General features: G+C 29.2%; 1 protein-coding gene and 1 long non-coding RNA gene across 2 annotated transcripts; both read left to right on the top strand.

Annotated features, from left to right (window-relative positions):
* The first annotated feature begins 637 nt into the window (after window positions 1-637).
* Window positions 638-8,956, top strand: LOC107888157 (uncharacterized). The gene is made up of 3 exons (XR_001681301.2): window positions 638-742; window positions 1,267-1,452; window positions 8,711-8,956. It is a non-coding gene; the product is annotated as an uncharacterized lncRNA (long non-coding RNA).
* A 4,297-nt stretch (window positions 8,957-13,253) lies between these two features.
* Window positions 13,254-15,613, top strand: LOC107887092 (mitochondrial import receptor subunit TOM5 homolog). The gene is made up of 2 exons (XM_016811231.2): window positions 13,254-13,457; window positions 15,349-15,613. The coding sequence occupies exons 1-2, from the start codon at window positions 13,371-13,373 to the stop codon at window positions 15,424-15,426; spliced, it is 165 nt and encodes a 54-aa protein (XP_016666720.1). The 5' UTR covers window positions 13,254-13,370; the 3' UTR covers window positions 15,427-15,613.
* The last annotated feature ends 1,856 nt before the right edge of the window (window positions 15,614-17,469 follow it).

The following is a 17,469-nucleotide window of genomic DNA, read 5'->3' as shown; positions in this document are numbered from 1 at the left end:
CTACATGGAACAATTTTATATTTCCCTACTTTTAGAGAAATATTTCAAAAGTACAAAGTATTCAACACTTGTAATTTTAGTTATTAAAAATTAGCAATCCTTTTAAAATTGTACCAAATATAGATTACAATTTAATGAGTTCTGGCCTAAAGTTTTTAAAGAAATAACATATTGGTCCCCAAACAAGTTTTCTAATTCAATTCTATGTTATTCCAAAAAAAAAAAAAATATTCACACCTAATTTTCATATGTTGTAAATTATTAAAATTACCAAATATTATATGAACTGGACATCCTTGATGATCAGCATATCATCATATTTTAATTAATTAAAAATAGGCATTGTTAGATTAAAAATTATCAGTTGATAATCAACTTTTTATTTTAATTTTAAATATTAAAGTGAATGTTGAATAATGACTAAATGCAACAAATTATTGCTATTAATGAGAAAATTTTGCATAAGTAATTTAATTAAAACATACATTATTTTTTTAAAATTTTTGACCTACTGGACGGTTGAAAAGGTAGAGCTTGATTTAGGCCAAAAGGAATTTTAAGGATCAAAGTGAGGAAAAGTATACTTTTGAGGACTAAATGATAGATTAAAACATCTAATTTTTCAATTGTCCATCACATTTGCTATTTTGTACTCATACTGTCGTTTGCTTTGGCTTCTCTTTCCTCTGCTTACTCTCAAAGCTCAGATCTCTCCCTTAAGCTCAAATCACCAACCAATTAGGTAATTCTTACCTTACCTTTTCTTTTCCCATATATTTTTATTCCAATTTATCTATGTTTGATCATCAGTCATAATGTTTGATTGATCCGCTAATCACCCGCAAGATCCTGCTTTTTTCAGTCGATTTTGCTTCATACTCTTCGTTTCTATAAAGAGTTTTCTGGGAATCTTTTTTTTTCTTTAATTAAAGGGTTTATTTTGTTCTTTTTAATTACTGTCTTAATTGTTTTAGACTTAGATAACTAAGTCTTCAAGTAATAAACTAGCTTTAAGTTCAAGATGTTTTGCTTCTTACATCTCTAAAGTCTTCATGTTCTGCTTTATGTCTGTCAAATTTGTTTAGGTGGTTCAATTATGCTAACACTGTTTTGATTGTTACTCTTATGTTTAAGGCTCTTTCTAAATTTGAAGTAGATAAAGTATTTCTCTATGTTTTTATTGGTTGTAGTGAAAGATTAGAGCATGCAGTTGATAGTGTCTTTATTTGAAGTTTTTTTTTATTGATTTATTGAAACTATGTGCAGATGGCTATGCAGGAAGGAAGTCCTGTCTTTACTCCAAGTACTCAAGTTATTGGAAATGCTTTTGTGGAGCAGTATTACCATATTCTTCACCAATCTCCGAATCTAGTGCATAGATTTTATCAAGATTCTAGTCATTTAAGTCGGCCAGACATGCATGGCAACATGACAACAGTGACAACCTTGCAAGTAAGTTCGTTAGGAGTTAAGATAGTTTCCGATATGAATGAGCATGAGCATGTTATTGTTTTGAAGAAACCAAAATATATGGCCTTTTTCCTTTTCTACCTTTGTTTTGCCTGTGTGCTTTAATGCTGCTGCCACTGGAGATGAAGCAGTTATGTTAAGCTGATAATAAGTTGGTAAGAAAATTTGTGAAGAAAATTTGTTTTTCTTTTTCAATTGAGAAGTTCACTTTAAAAGATATGGAAACAAATGAAACTTTCCTAATAAATCCTTATTCAAAACAATTCAAGAACATTACCATACAAGAACAATTCATCTTCTTCCTTAAAAGGAGGGTCAAGAGAGTTTTTCTTAAATGAGAGTCTCCATTTTAATCATATCTTATTTCATGCCACTGTTGCCTTCTTTTACTTTATTATATTATGAATTTAATAACATGTGATTATTATTAATATTATTATTCAGAATACAATATAATTTCATTGACTACACTTTTGAAGGATTTAATTTTACGCTTCTGTTGGATAGATTATTTGTTTGTACTAAATTATAAAATACAAATTTGAAGGTTAAAATTAGAGGTGTGCATGGGCCAGGCCGGATCGGGTTCGGGCCGGGCCCATAAAAAAATTTTAGCCCGTTTTCATGGCCCGGACCCGATCCGGCCCGAAATATGGCCTAGAAATTTGTCTAAGCCCGGCCCGAGAAAAAAATGGTAGGCCCGAGCCCGACCCGGACCAGCCCGGCCATATTAATTTTTTTTTTGCTTTTTTTATTAAATAAAAAACTTTAAAATATAATAAATCAAATACATTTAAAACATAAAAATAAATATTAAAACAAAAAACAAATAAAAAATAAGACTAAAATAATTCTTAAAATAATACACAAATTAAAAATAAAATAAAAATTAATTATATTAAAATTGAAAAATTGAAACAAATTAAAATTAAATTAAGAACTAAATTATATTAATAACAAAAGTTTTACAATATTAAAATAACATTAAAAACAACAAAAAGAGTAAAGTAAAATAATAAAGTTACTTAAAATTAAAAATAATTTTTTAAAAAAATAATTTAATATTAAAATCGGACCGGGCTGGGCCTGGCCCAGGCCAAAAAAATCTTACCCGAGGCCCGGCCCATTTTCTAAACGGGCCTCATTTTTTGTCCAAGCCCATTTTTCGGGCCTATATTTTTACCCAAACCCTCCCATTTTTCGGGCGGGCCTTCGGGCTGGGCCGGGCATCCCGGCCATGCACACCTCTAGTTAAAATATACTCTAATCCTATTTTTATTGTCAGATTTTCAAACTCTTTACTTTTTGGATTTAAAAATTTAGGGCAGTTGGTACCATTATTAAAATTCTTTTATTGAATTAATTTGTTAGGCATTTTGAAATTAAAAAAAAAATCATTTGATAGTCATGTAACGGTAGAAATAACATTGAAAATGTTTATATAGATTTTTTATTAAAACATTTATTTGAATCCGTCATGATAAAATATTTTTTTAAATAGTGTCTCAAAAAAATTGGGGTTAGCATTTTGATTAAAATAGTTAACAATATTTTTTTGGAAAGGAAATTCATTAATTCATTTCATGAATGGGACCATACAATTTGGGGGGAAGGGGGGAAATAACGAACACCGATCATAGGCAGTGAACGACAAGCTCCATCAACACAACAAAGGTTTCAGCCTCAACATCAAATAAACATTATGGCACGTTGACAATTAACTCTCTCACAACTCAAGTACGACCTATTTAGAGTGATTTCAAGCATTTAATACGATAAGATAATTAGCCCCGGATGGTCCAAAGCGGCGTGCAAAAATGGGCAAAAAAACGAAGCGTCCACAAAATTGGAGAGGACGTCAACACCTTAAAATCACTTATAAAAGCAAGACTACATGCATAAGTAAAAGTAAAAAATGTGTTATAAGAGCAAACAAAAACTTCTAAAAGTGAAAACTTATTAAACAATGAAAAAAAAATAAAAAATGTATAAAACTTAAGACAACAGGGGTCCAAACTGACTCGTGAAATCATTTATTATTCTAAAATACTTTCAAAACAAAAATAGATTAAGAAACCAACGAAGAAGCCACCCACTTTTCAAGAGAAATTGCTAGTGGTCGGTAGAGTTTCAGCAATGAAATACATTGTCATCTATCCATCACAGATTGTAAAAACAATAAAGATACCCACAAAATATTTCTGCAAATTGAAAAGAGAGAAAGCAAACACAAATTAAAGAGTGAATGAGAAGAAAAAAAAAGAAAGAGAGGGTTGGTGGGACAGAGAAAAAAGCAGGCACTAACCAACTCGAAGGATGGCAACGCCGTTGGACAAAACCAAAGAGATGAAGCAAACAACCATGGGTAAATAGTTGACAATATTAAATATTCAAAATAACTAATGATATTATAAAAATAGAATGATCAAATTATGTCAAAAATAAAGTATATGGATTACATCTCAAGTTTGATCATTGCTTATAATATATATATAAGTAAGGTTACCCTAAAAGAAATAAAAATGTAACAACTCGTTTTTCAATGATGTTGAAAATAGTAGTTTCGAGATCACAAATCGGACAAGTGAGCCCATAAATATTATTATTTAATAATAATATTTATGAGTCAAATATAGTATTATATTAAATTTTTTTATGATAATTTTTGTTTAAATGAATAGTTAAGTACAAGTGGTTTGTCCCTATAGTCTAGTAGTTTTGGAAAATGAGGTATCAAGACCTCGTTTCTTTAAACTAAGCCCATAAATATTTTAAAAATATTTACGGAGCAACTATACAAGTATATTAAAGTTTGGTCCAAAAATTTTAGCGATTTGATAGTTAATTAAAGAAAAAGGCCTAAATCGTAAAAGTCATAAAACTCAATCTCTATTAGTTAATATTGGTTAAATAAGCATAGGAACATATTTAAAGGGTTTTAAATGGTAATTTAACCATAATTAGGTCATGTTGGACGGTTGGTAAGTTTTATTGTGAAATTTGGATTGTTTTTAAAGGTTAAAATGATAAATTAATAATTAAAAACAAAAACAAAAGAAGCCAAAATGTTGTCATCTTCCAAAATCACCTTCACCGAATTTTGAAGGGAAGAAAAGCCATTGTTAAGCTCTCAAGTTCTGCTATAGCTTGGTATGTAATTCAAGTTCATTTTTAGTAATTTTTATATTTTTGAGTTCGTTGTAGTTTATAATAGTTAATCTAGGGGCTAATTCATAAAACCGCTAAAATTTTAGAATTTTCCATGGATGAATTTGTGATGTTCTTGAATTTTGATGATAGATTATTAAGTTTGATAGTTAAATAGGACTATTTTGCAAAGTAATTTTTGTTAATTTTAAAGTTTAAGGACTAAGTTGTTAAAATTGTAAAATAACATGAAATTATTTTAATTAAGCTATTTAGGGACCATATAGAATTTGACATAAGGGCTTTTTGGTTAATTTGTGATAAATGTGAGAATTTCGATTTTAGGGACTAAATTGAATAAAAGGTGAAAATTTAGGGTAAATGTGTAAACTATCATTAAAGGGTTTATTGCATGAATGCAAGTGTTTTAATATGTTTAAATTGGTTAATTTGAATTAAAATATTATATTTAGATCAAGAAACGAATTAGTCAATTGATAAATGCGGGAAAGGAAAAGTCGTTAGGTAGATGTCGTTGCGTGTCATTAGCTATCTTATTTTGGTAAGTTCGTATTACAATTTATTATGTTGTTAATGTTTTAACTTACTTCATGTTTGATAATGTGAAATTTGAATGATGTTATGTTTTATTAGATGATTAATGAAATTGAAGGATAAAGTTGAGTATGAAATGTCTCAGAGAAACAGAATAAACTCATGTGAACTTAGTGAATAGTTAGGATACAAATGACATGTCATTAGGGCATAGCAAGCACTTTGTGTTGGTGTATATTTAGTAGGCATTAGTTGTAGGTGATTTCAGTAGCAGGTACTTTGCACTGATGTTTTAGTAGCAGGCACTTTGTATCAATGTTATATTTAGCAGGTACTATGTACCAGTAATGGATATCATACTGATGGCTTAAGATCCTGCATGTATTGCAGATTCTCTGAAGCTTGTGTGAGCAACATCATGTATCGGTTAAAGTCCTTATATTAGCTTGTATGAGCATTACCCTCACGTGTATCCGAAGTTGATTTACTATTGTTTTCCAGGCAAATCAATTAACTATCGAAATGAAAATTATAACACCCGCTAACCTTTATCCGTTGCCGGAACAGGGTTACGAAGCATTACCGAACCTTTCAGGTCAATTACAAACAATACATAATTATCCAGACAAAAACGTCATAACTCAATCATATCATCCCTTTTATGAGCCATCGAGGCCCAAAACACTTGTTAGAAACAAATCGGGACTTAATCAGGTATTTCGAAAATTTTTTCATGAAATTTCAAAAATTTTCCTAGATATAAGGTACACACGCCCGTATGGTCAAGGGACATGCCCGTGTGACCATAGGACACGCTCGTGCCTCAGGCTGTGTTCGACCTTGTGTAACTCTCTAACTTAAATCAGATGGCCAGCCATACGCCCGTGTGCTAGGCCGTGTGACACACACAGCTGAGACACATGCCTGTGTCTCTGCCCATGTGGAAATACCTGAGCATTCTATTTTAAATTTTTAAAATTGCAGGGGACACACGGCCAAATCATATGCCCGTGTGTTAGCCGTGTGCCTGGCCGTGTGGACCCAAAATGAACCTTAAGCATCAAGTTTACCATACCCTGCAATCTTTAACAACAAGCAACTAAAAAACCAATCATTCAATCAATCCAAAACACATTCAAATACATCTAAAAGATGTCAAAACAATTAACTTATTGACCTAATCAATGTTCCCTTATAAATACTTCATATCTGTTATAAAAAAAATCCATTAAAATTTCATTCAATCTAATTCTAAAATCATGTCAATTTCAACCCAAAGATACCTATATCATACTCACTTATGCATTTACTCATACATCTCATATTAAACCTCAACATATCACATATATAAGTAACCAATATCATCTTATAATATCATTTACAATTATTTCTCAAAATGACCAACATAAGACATCCTAGGTACATGCCATTACCAAAAAGAAATATACTTTACTACGTTTTTGAGTTTGGGATCGGCTTTGGATGTTGATTCAACGATCTGACTTTAACCTAACCTGCGCACGAAAAACAAACAGTACGTTGAGTATAAACTCAGTAGTATTTCTATAATTCGAACACTTTAAAAAAAATATCATAATATAACATGCATATTTAACTTAACATAAGCATTAATCATACAATAAATCAATTCATACATTAACTTATTTCTCATTAATATCTATCTCAAATGGCTTTTCTCCTTGATTCAACTATAAAAACTTCCATTCATGAACTCATGGTTCATGTATATCATTTGCATAAATCATTTCACTATTCGTAGACAATATCATTCAGTATCGATCAATTTTCCAATTCATTTAATATCCCTATTAACACGACTCGAACTTTGGCGGATACACGGATCCAACCAAAACATACTAGTATGGCACCCAGTGTCTCATCGGATAATTCGAAGTAATAGATTGACACCCAGTGTCTCATCGGCCTTGCCGAAGTAAATTGGTACCCAATACCTCGTCGAATTTATCCGAAGTAATAGTTTGACACCCAGTGTCTCATCTACTCGAAGTTGAAGTAACCCCTGAACACTTCCAATCCTATGGCATGCCAACTATATCCGACTCAGCCCGATACAGTTAATAGGGTTTCAAATCACTTTTCAATTTCCAACCAATATATATATTTCATTCAAATAATCACAAATACTCATTAATTCAAATCAATTCATTTCAATACCATAATACCAATACTCACCTCTATCCACTTACCATACACATGAAATAATAATTACAACAATTAATTATTAAATTTAGATTATAGAAATACAAACCATAATTTTCGAGTCACTCCTCGTTGACTTTCTCTTTTCCCTTCTTAGCCGATGTTTTCGGCACAATGTTAGCTACGGAAATTAAAACAATTTAAAATCATCAATGCACACAATTTCACATTGAATGTTTCAATTTATACTCAACTTTTTCCTAAATTCCAATTTAATCACTAAACCGAGACTAACTGTATTTTTCTAAAACTAATTCCATATCTTATTCAATTTCCACTTTAAACTAATCTTAAATCTCTAATTTCACCATAAAACCCTAATTTTGAAATTTCACAATTTAGTCTTTATTACTCAAAACTTATGATTTATTCTATAATTCAATCTCTTTTTCACTTCTAACTTGAAATTCTATCAATTTAACCCCTAACACTTCAATTTATTCAACATGAACAACTATTAAAAATTCACTAACTTCTAAAATTTCAACATAAATTAAGTAGTATTTTGTTCTAGGATTCTAAAAACATCAAAATTACAAGAAAAAGGACTAAATTGACTTACCGATTAAACTTCAAACCTTAAAACCCTAATTTCCCTTCTTTCTTTTCTCCCTTCTTTTCCTCCCTATTCTTCTCTGTTTCTTTTCACCTTCTTTCTATTTTCTATTCTTTTTCTTTTATTTATTTATTTTGTTTATTCTTTTATGTACTTTATTATTATTAAAATATATAATATATAATATATATTACTTAAATTTTAAGTAATACTTGTTTATTATTTTATTCATGTGTATATATTTATACATATGTATTCATTTATTGTCATACACTTGTTAGATATGGTTTAATTACTTATTAAGTCCCTTTACTTTTTCTTTAATCTATAATTAAACTTTTACCGTTTATTCAATTTAATCCTTATACCTAATTACTCTTAATTCAAACTAATTCACTTAACCAAAACCTAATCAACCACATATTTACGATCCGTTTTATGAAACGAAGACCCAAAAGTACACTTTCTAATACCCATGACTATCGGGTCATTATAAAAATGGAATAGGATGATATGATGATTTGTATTTTAAGTACATGATTATTTAACATGTTGTGGTTTCATGATAAGAATCATCTAGGTTTAATTATTGCAGATAGTTGAAATGATGAAATACTAAAAAGGATTGTTAGTTTCAAGATATGTATGATTTGTAATTAAATTAACAGGTATGTGATGTTTTGCTTTACGAACTCACTAAGCTTTATGTAAGCTAACTTTTGTTGGTTTTCTTCTTTGTAGATCGTCGGACCTTCATTTTTTATTGGAGCATCGTTGGATATCACACTATCCGACAACTCATTCGGTAGCTATATGTTTATTTTGACCCATTTATAAGTTATATGTAAATAGGGTTTTGGTTATGTATGTTATAAGTACTATGGTTATATGTTGTGTCTATTGAATAATATAGTGAATGTATTGATGAAATTCTCAATTGGTATTATGTTTGATTGAGGTATGTGATGATGAATGGATGATTTTGTACCTAATGCTATTTAAATGGTTGTTTAAGTATGATTATGTTAATGGGCATCTTTAGATGTTTTGTGCTTTGATGAAATGGTCAATTTGGTTATGGTAAGGTATGAACTTAGGATGAGATATATGGGCATTTGATGACTTGGTTTATATGGTTGAACTTTTGCACTTGGTATCTAGAATTTGGGTGATGATTGATTGAGTTTAACTTGAGTTATATGCTTCGGTTGAATGGATGTTGTATAGGTTTGAGTTGTGGTGCCAATTAGGGCATATTGGTTAGGCACATAGGTTGATTGTGAATTGATGTATTTTGGCATGGTTTGGCACAATTTGAATAGGTTTGAATGTTGGTTAATGCATAGCTTGAAATCTAAGTTTTGGTATGTGAAATGGCTTGTGTTTGAAGGTCTTTTTGGGCACACACGAACTGCGACACGGTCTACCACATGGTCGTGTGTCCCACACAATCGCATGACACAACCATGTGGCCTTTTTAATTTTTGGTGTAGGATTGTCCACACAGTCTTAGAGAGTTACATGGCCTGGCGACACGACCATGTGATCCTGAGTTACACGGGCAAAAATTATTACATGGTTTGGCCACACAGGCATGTTTAGGCGTCACACGGGCTATGCTCTATCACACAGCCTGGCCACACGGCCGTGTGACCCCTATTTACACATTTAACTCAAATTTGTGTAAATGTTTCAATTTTACCCAAAATTGATCGGTTTGTTTTAAATGTTCCATAAGCTCGAATTAGGTTTCAAATTGATTGATTAGTATGGAAATGATTGTAATAAATTATTTATTTTTTATTAATAGAAATTATGAAAGATGTTCAAAGTTTATCATCATAACGCCTTATAGCTCGGGTCGGGCGATCGGACCGAGTATAAGGTGTTACAAAAATGCTATGTATCCATATTTAAGACATTTAGGGCATCAAATTATATATAATCACGTAATGTTTTAGTTAAAAATTTAATGATATTAACTATCCGGACTAATTAATAACATTAGAAAACTATATAGACATAATTACATTACAAATTAAAGTGTGGCAGTTAAATCTCAAATTTAGGCAAAATAAAGGGATCAGAACTAAAATTTAACCATTTTTTTTCAAAATTGCAAAAATAAAAGGATAAGCATTAACGTAAACCTAAATGAAATAGGAAGTGTGTCAGTCTCCCAGAGACTCTTAGTGTATGTAATTATATATAACCACATAATGTTTTAACTGAAAAATTAATAATATTAACTATTTGGACTAATTAATAATATTATAAAAATATAATGACCAAATTATGTTAAAAATTAAAATATATAGATTAAATCTCAAATTTAAGCATATTAAAAAGATCAAAGGTGAAACTTTACCATTTTTGTAAAACAAGAAAAAGTGAGAGGGAGCACGGTGAGAGAGCCACGTGTTATACATAGCTATATAGATGTTAGAGGGACCAAAGGTGGTAAAGATTTTTTGTATATAAATTTTCATTAAACTCAACTCGAATTTTTGCTTAATTTAAGTAGTTTTTTATTTAAAGATTTTATATAAGAAAAAAATATTATAATAATATTATTATTTGATATAGTGATAATGGAGTTTTTTAATTTGATAAGTAGAGTTAACATATTACAATGTGCCTCATTTATTTAGTTTTAATTTTTAAAATATACTTGACATTTTTTAATCTCAGTTGGAGTTGCAAAACTTCAATGTCAATATATCAATTTTTTTAAAATAATTTTTAAATATTTTTCCAACAAAATTAATGTTGGATTAATTTGTGAAACTATCATAACTATTATAATAATATAGATACTAATTAAATATAGATATTATAAACATTTTAAAGTTTAAAAAATTGTGAATATCTTATTGGGAAGAGATCGCAACATGTTTATTTCCTCTTGATTTTGGTTTTATTTAATGTAATTGTTTAATGCTATCCTTTTCTACCAAAAAAATATTGTGAATATCTTTTTTTTTACTGTACATAAAAACTAATCATTTTATGGTTTTCTCTATAACAATATTTATGACTAATTTAGAAAGAAAAATAAATAAATGTGTTTTAAGAATTTAAGATTATTATAAAAAATATTATGAAATTGAAATTCTATGTAAAATAATAAAATTTATAAAAGCAAGAGTTTGAAGAATTTTTTGAACCAACGAGAATATCATTTATTTTTAAATATATTATTAAATTGGTACTAGAACAATAATTTATTAGTATTATTATGTTATAATAATAAAAATAATATTAATTAATATGGTAGTATATTAATTATGGATAATTATTTTTTTATTTTTAAATAAATGTTATAATTTATTTTTTATATAGTTTTAAATTGGTACTTATACAATTTGTAAAGTCTTTTACTGAGTTAGTGTTACTCATCAACCTGGACCCAACTTAGTTAGGGAAATTACTTTAGTGTTTATTCGCATTTAAAATAAATTATATTATTTGAGGATATTTTAATCCTTTTATTTTGAAAAATCATTAAAAAAATATTTATGATGGAATTTGAGTCCAAGTTAATTGAGTTATCAAAACCTTAATTTTACCACAAAATCAAAGTTTTATTTTAATATATTTATATATTTTAATTTTATTATACACGCTTTATTACCTCCGTCAATTATATATCTATACTATTTATAAAGTTATTTTCTGAGTTCTAAACAAATAGTTTCAACATGCATATGTATGTGAGATTTCTAGTATTATTTTAAAATTAAGAGAAAACGTCGTTATCAATAATAGCTGAAAATTAATTAAAAATACATTATTTAAAAAATAATTAAAAATTAGTTAAGAAAAACCCTTAAAAAATTTCATTTTTTTCTCCAAGTCGTTTGCTTCTTATTTTTTATTTTGTTCAGCAGCAATGCCAGCCTTCGAGCTGGTTATCGCCCACCTTTTTCCCCTCTCATCAATCCTTTTTTTCTTTATTCTTCTCATTTACTACACGTGTCTTCTCTCTTTTCAATTTGCAGATTTATTTTGTGGGTATCTTTGTTGTCTTCACAAGTTGTGATAGATAGATGACGGTGCCTGTCGTTCGCTAAAACTCCACTAGCCATCAGTAGTTTTTCTTGAAAATTGATGACCTTTCGTCAACTTCTTAATCTGTTTTTGTTTTGAGAGTATTTTAGAATAATAAATGATTTCACGTGTCGATTTAAACTCATATTGTCTTAAATTTTATATGTTTTTTGTTTGTTTTTCCATTGTTTAATAAGTTTTTAGTTTTAGAAGTTTTTGCATGCTCTTGTAGCACGTCTTTTAGTCTTACTTATGCATGTAATAGTAGTTTTACAAGTGATTTTAAGGATGATTTTATTGTCGACCTCTCTAGTTTGGTAAATCCTTGATTCTTTTGTCGATTTTTGCTTGTCGCTTTGGACCATCCGGGGCTGATTTCCTTATTGTATTAAGTACTTGCAATCACTCCAAATATGACGTGTTTGAGTTGTGACAAAGCCAATTGTCAACATGTCATAATGTCCTATTGATGCTGAGGCTAAAGCCTTTGTTATGTTGATGGAGCTTGTTTTTCACCATCTACGACAAGTATTTGCTATTTTTTTCTCTAAATTATATGGTTCCATTTATTGAATGAATTAATTTTACCTTTAAAAAAACTAATTAAAAATTAAACACAAAAAATCACATGCGCATGTAAAAAAATTAGTCACTTAAACTATGTGTAAGTTTTCGTTTTGGTCACTTAACTAAAAAAGTTACAATTTGGTCATTAAACTATTCAAAAGTTTTGATTTAAATCATTGTGTTGTTAAAATTGATGTTATACAATTTTCTCTATTTGTATTGTCTGCATCAATCGAAAGATCTCTTTCTGTTTCTCTTTTATAATTTAGGTTTTTTTTTCATGAAACAACTTTAGACGTCACGAATTTGTGAACCAAAATTCAAATAACTTTTTTCTCTGATCTTTGACATTGAATACCGAAACGACTTGGATCTAAGATATGTTCTTTTATCGGTTGATTGGTACTAATCCCTTGTATCGATCATCAAACTTGAAGCTCATTAGTCGAACTTTAAAAAAAAAAAGAACTTAAGGAGTCCATTGACTAAAAAAAATTTGAATAATTTAGTGACTTAAATGAGAATTTTCAAATAATTTTATAACAAAATTATAATTTTTTTAATTAAGTGATCAAAATAAAAACTTATCTATAGTTTACTAACTAATAGTACAGTTTACCTAAAAAAATATTTTTTTTCTCTTAAAAATTCTTTCGCACGTGTTAGCTAAGAGCTAAAGAAAGGGTCCGCCGTTTCTCAACAATAAAACCCTAAATCCAAACCCTCCCTTCAAAGACAAACCTCTGATTTCAAAAGCAAAAAGGAATCCTTATTCAGAGCAGCAATGGCGGACACTGTGATCTCTCTCGATAAGCTCAAAGCCTTCTGGAACTCTCAAGTCCACGATGAAGAAAACTGGGCTCACAATATGGTATTTCTTTTTTCTTTATTCCTTTTATTCTTCTTTTACTCTCATAGTCTTCTTTTTTGTTCTGGGTCTTCCGCTTCGTTTATGGTATTTCATTTTTCTTTATTCCTTTTATTATTCTTTTCCCTTCACAGTTTTTCTTTTATTTTTGGGTCTTTCGCTTGATTTAGTTGCGTTTCAATCTGATTCTTTATCGTAATCTTGTTTCTGTGATAATGGATTTGTGGGAATTTGTTTAGAAATTCAGATTTTAACTCAACTGATCTAGAAAAGGCAAAAAAAAAAGGGAAAAAAGAAGCAGGATATGAATATTTTGGTTTTGAAGATATGAACTTATTTGCAGCCATAATGGTATCTCAAAACCAGAAGTCGTTTCTTAGTCTGGAAGTTCTCATTGTTTGGGGGCTTTGAAAATACATGGCAATGGCATGATGTCGGTCTGAATGATTTGTTCTCACTTTATCTATTTGCGTTTAGTTGATTATATGAACACAACTGTCACTGTCTTAACTTAGTTTAGTTCTTAACTGAAATCATCGATTTAGTGAAAAGCATTCCCTAAAGGACGAAATTGTGGGGAGAATATATAAGACACAACTGGAGAAGCTAAAATAACCTTAGAAATTTTGTCGAGGATAAGAAATTCCTTCATTAGCTGGATATGTTTTTATTACCTATGTACTCTGTTTTCCGTATGTAATCCAAGTATTGGTTTTCGTGGCCAGGCCAGGCCGATTTATATATTGGTTGATTATGATCTCAGGCTCCATTAGTTTTGGTGGACATTTTCGTGGAAATTATTCAAATTCCGTTAAAGTACATGAAAAGAAAATTTTTAAACATATCTGTGTTGTCCACATGCCTACTCTACGCTCACACTTCAGTTTGAGTAAACATTTCTATAAGCATTAGGAGTTGGAAAGCTTTTGGAAGATGGCTAAAAGCTTTAAAAATGTCATTTTTTCCCAAACTGGTTTGAAACACTGATTTCATTCACCCAAGAAAAATTGAATTTCTTTTTATCTTTTCTTCCTTTGTCCATCTCCTCTGAAATATGCTTACAAGGTTTAAAGAATATTAAATTGGAGAAGAGTGCTATGTAAGGCTGAGGGTTTCTGTGTCAGACATTGAAATAATGTGTGGTGCAGAATGGAAGGTCAATTTATATGTTCTTTTGGGAACGAGCAGCTTATTGGTTTAGCATTTAAATGTACTATTTTCCTATGTGAAGGTTTTTAGTATCAGCCTTTCTAGTCCCTTCTGATTTTCATTGTCACGGCATCCGCCCTCCAGAATTTTCAGCTATATTGGCTTGTAGTGGTAACGAGCGGGTTACTGGCTGTAGCATTTAAATATTTTCCTTTTCCCTATCCAAAGGTTTTCCTGAACCAGCCTTTCGTGGTGCATCCATGTTCCAGAATTGAGTTATATTGGCTTGTACTGGGGGTGTCCAAATATCTGTGGATGGGCAAGTGTTATAAGCTCATATCGCACTAAAACCACCATGAACACATGTCACTTACTGTTGTGGTATACTTCATCTGCAGAAGGGAAATCTTGCATAAAATGCTTGGAAATGTTTAGACTTTTCTGTAAGCTTGGTTATTCATTCCTAGGTTTTCAAGACAAGGATTTTTTGTTTACAGATTTATGAGCAACGTCAATGAGAATAGATCCCTGTAGTTATGAAATGTGCATTTTAGTCTATATACTCGCAGTTTTCATAGAATTTGAACACGGTTTAAAAAGTTTTACGAACTCATCATATTAGTTAACTTAAATACTTGAAATGGAAATTCTCTTCACAGTACAATCATGTTTCTCTTATGTTATTTACTTTTCTTTTATGCATTCGCATACTGAAAAGCGATGTATGATTTTACCCTTTTTGCAGAAACTGCTGCGAGCCGTCGGGTTATTTGCTGGATCGATTCTTCTAATGCGCAATTATGGGGATCTCATGGCTATATAAGGAATTGAGGATTGATTAAGAGGGTCGGAGCAAGATCAGTTAGGAAATGGATGCATCCGTTACTTTAGGAACTATATACATGGTTAATGATGATATTGAAACAACGTTAGTAACTTTTTGAAGTATGATGCTCATATATGCTTCTAAATGTTTTGGAATTTGAATGAAATGAGCCCGCTTCTGGATTTATTTTGAATGAAATGGATGGCTTTCCTAACGTACGGAACGAACCAATGTCAAGTAATTCAGTTTTAATGTTGATGGCTTTTTATTATTTTTAACGAGTATTGAAATACAAGTTTAAATATTATTTTAAAATGGTAAATTTTATACCACATGAATATATAAATAAAATGCTTCATTTTTTATCATTATTAAAATATATAAATAAAGCTTTTTGTCGAAAGTAGGAAATCATCTATTAAGAAATTAGAATCAAATAAATTACTAATGAATAAAGGAAAAATTTTGAAAATATATGAATAATTTTATCTATTTAACTTTTAATATTTAATAACAAGTCTTTTAAAAATATATAAAATTTATATGATAAAAATTTTGGGTATTTTTAAAAAATTAATTACTATATTATATTAAAATGAAATTATAATTTCCATTGCACATAAAATTATAGATAAATTGTGAGCAAAGTTAGATACTTGGTAAAAACTATTAAATTTATTTAAAATTTAATGGCAAAATATTATCATTTAAGCAAAATTAAGAAACTGTTAAAAAATTTAGTTTCCTAAAAACAGTGAAAATAAAATGTATTAGACAAATTAAAACATTCAACTTCCTAGAAACTACAAATAAAAACTAATTATATTACAAAACCATTTTGAAATTCTCAGTCTTAATGTTTTGAGTCATCGAATTCTTATTTTATTACGTTAAATCTCTATCTATATCAATAAAGTACAAGATTATTGAGAGGGAAATCTTGAAAAATGATTGTTAAAACCTTGATATCTATTAGTGTCTAGTTCATAATGAATTTTTATCATCACCAAATGATTGAGCAATATATTATATACTTACTATTCAACACTTATAATCAAACTTGATATCCAAGGATATCGAAAGTCCTAAAAAATAACACATTTTAATAAATAACTTTTTAAAATAGGGTAAATTATAAAAAATAGTCACTTATATTTGAAACGTTACGTTTTAGTCACTTATGTTATCGTTTTGTTACGCAGTGGTCACTCTACCGTTAAACTTCATTACCTCGTTAAGAGCAGTTCAAATGGGTTTTAAATGTCAATTTGAATTTTTAGTCGTTAAAATAAAAATAGATTTTTAATTAAAAATTTTTAATTTGGACTACCACGTAGGACCTTGTTAGGAAGGTAACGGAGCTTAACAATTTCGCAACAAAACAATAACATAAATGACTAAAATGTAATTTAAAGTACACAAAAATAACTATTTTTATAATTTATGCTTTATGGAATCCAAGTAAAAAACATATCCACTTCATATATAACTTTCTATTCTCATACCCTCCACGTATAACTTTATGTATTGTTTTTATTTTCATTTACATTTAATAACATTACTAGTTTAAAGAATAGTTTTCTTTCCAGTGCCATTAATTCTATATTAAATTATTCATAACACTGAAGCGGTCTATTATTGGGGAGCCCTAAAATGACTTCAAATATCTCCTAGTTAAGGCCTTGTTAAAATTTTTTCAATGTATCGAAAATAAAAGTTTTTTAATGCTTTATTTTCTTTTTCAAATATATTTTAAAGTCAATTTATTTGGGAATAAAAAGTAAATAATGACACATAAGGTAAAAAAAATTCAATATATATTTCTTAAAATTTTGTTTTTGAATTTGGAAAAACTAATTTGTAATTGAAAAAAATTAATTAGCTTCATAATTTTATCCCAAACTAAATATAAAAAAAGAAAAAAACAAAACAAAACTTGACAAAAGTCAAAGATTAAACTTTTCCTTTTTCATATTTTGCCATTGTTGGCTTCTATTTGAGTTATTGGTAACATGAAAAAAATTGATTTTATTTAGAATA

Source organism: Gossypium hirsutum, chromosome A03 (assembly GCF_007990345.1).
Source record: "Gossypium hirsutum isolate 1008001.06 chromosome A03, Gossypium_hirsutum_v2.1, whole genome shotgun sequence".
NCBI classification, from domain to species: Eukaryota; Viridiplantae; Streptophyta; class Magnoliopsida; order Malvales; family Malvaceae; genus Gossypium; species Gossypium hirsutum.
Note: the sequence above shows the minus strand (reverse complement) of the source record. Positions and strands in the feature narration are given on the sequence as shown.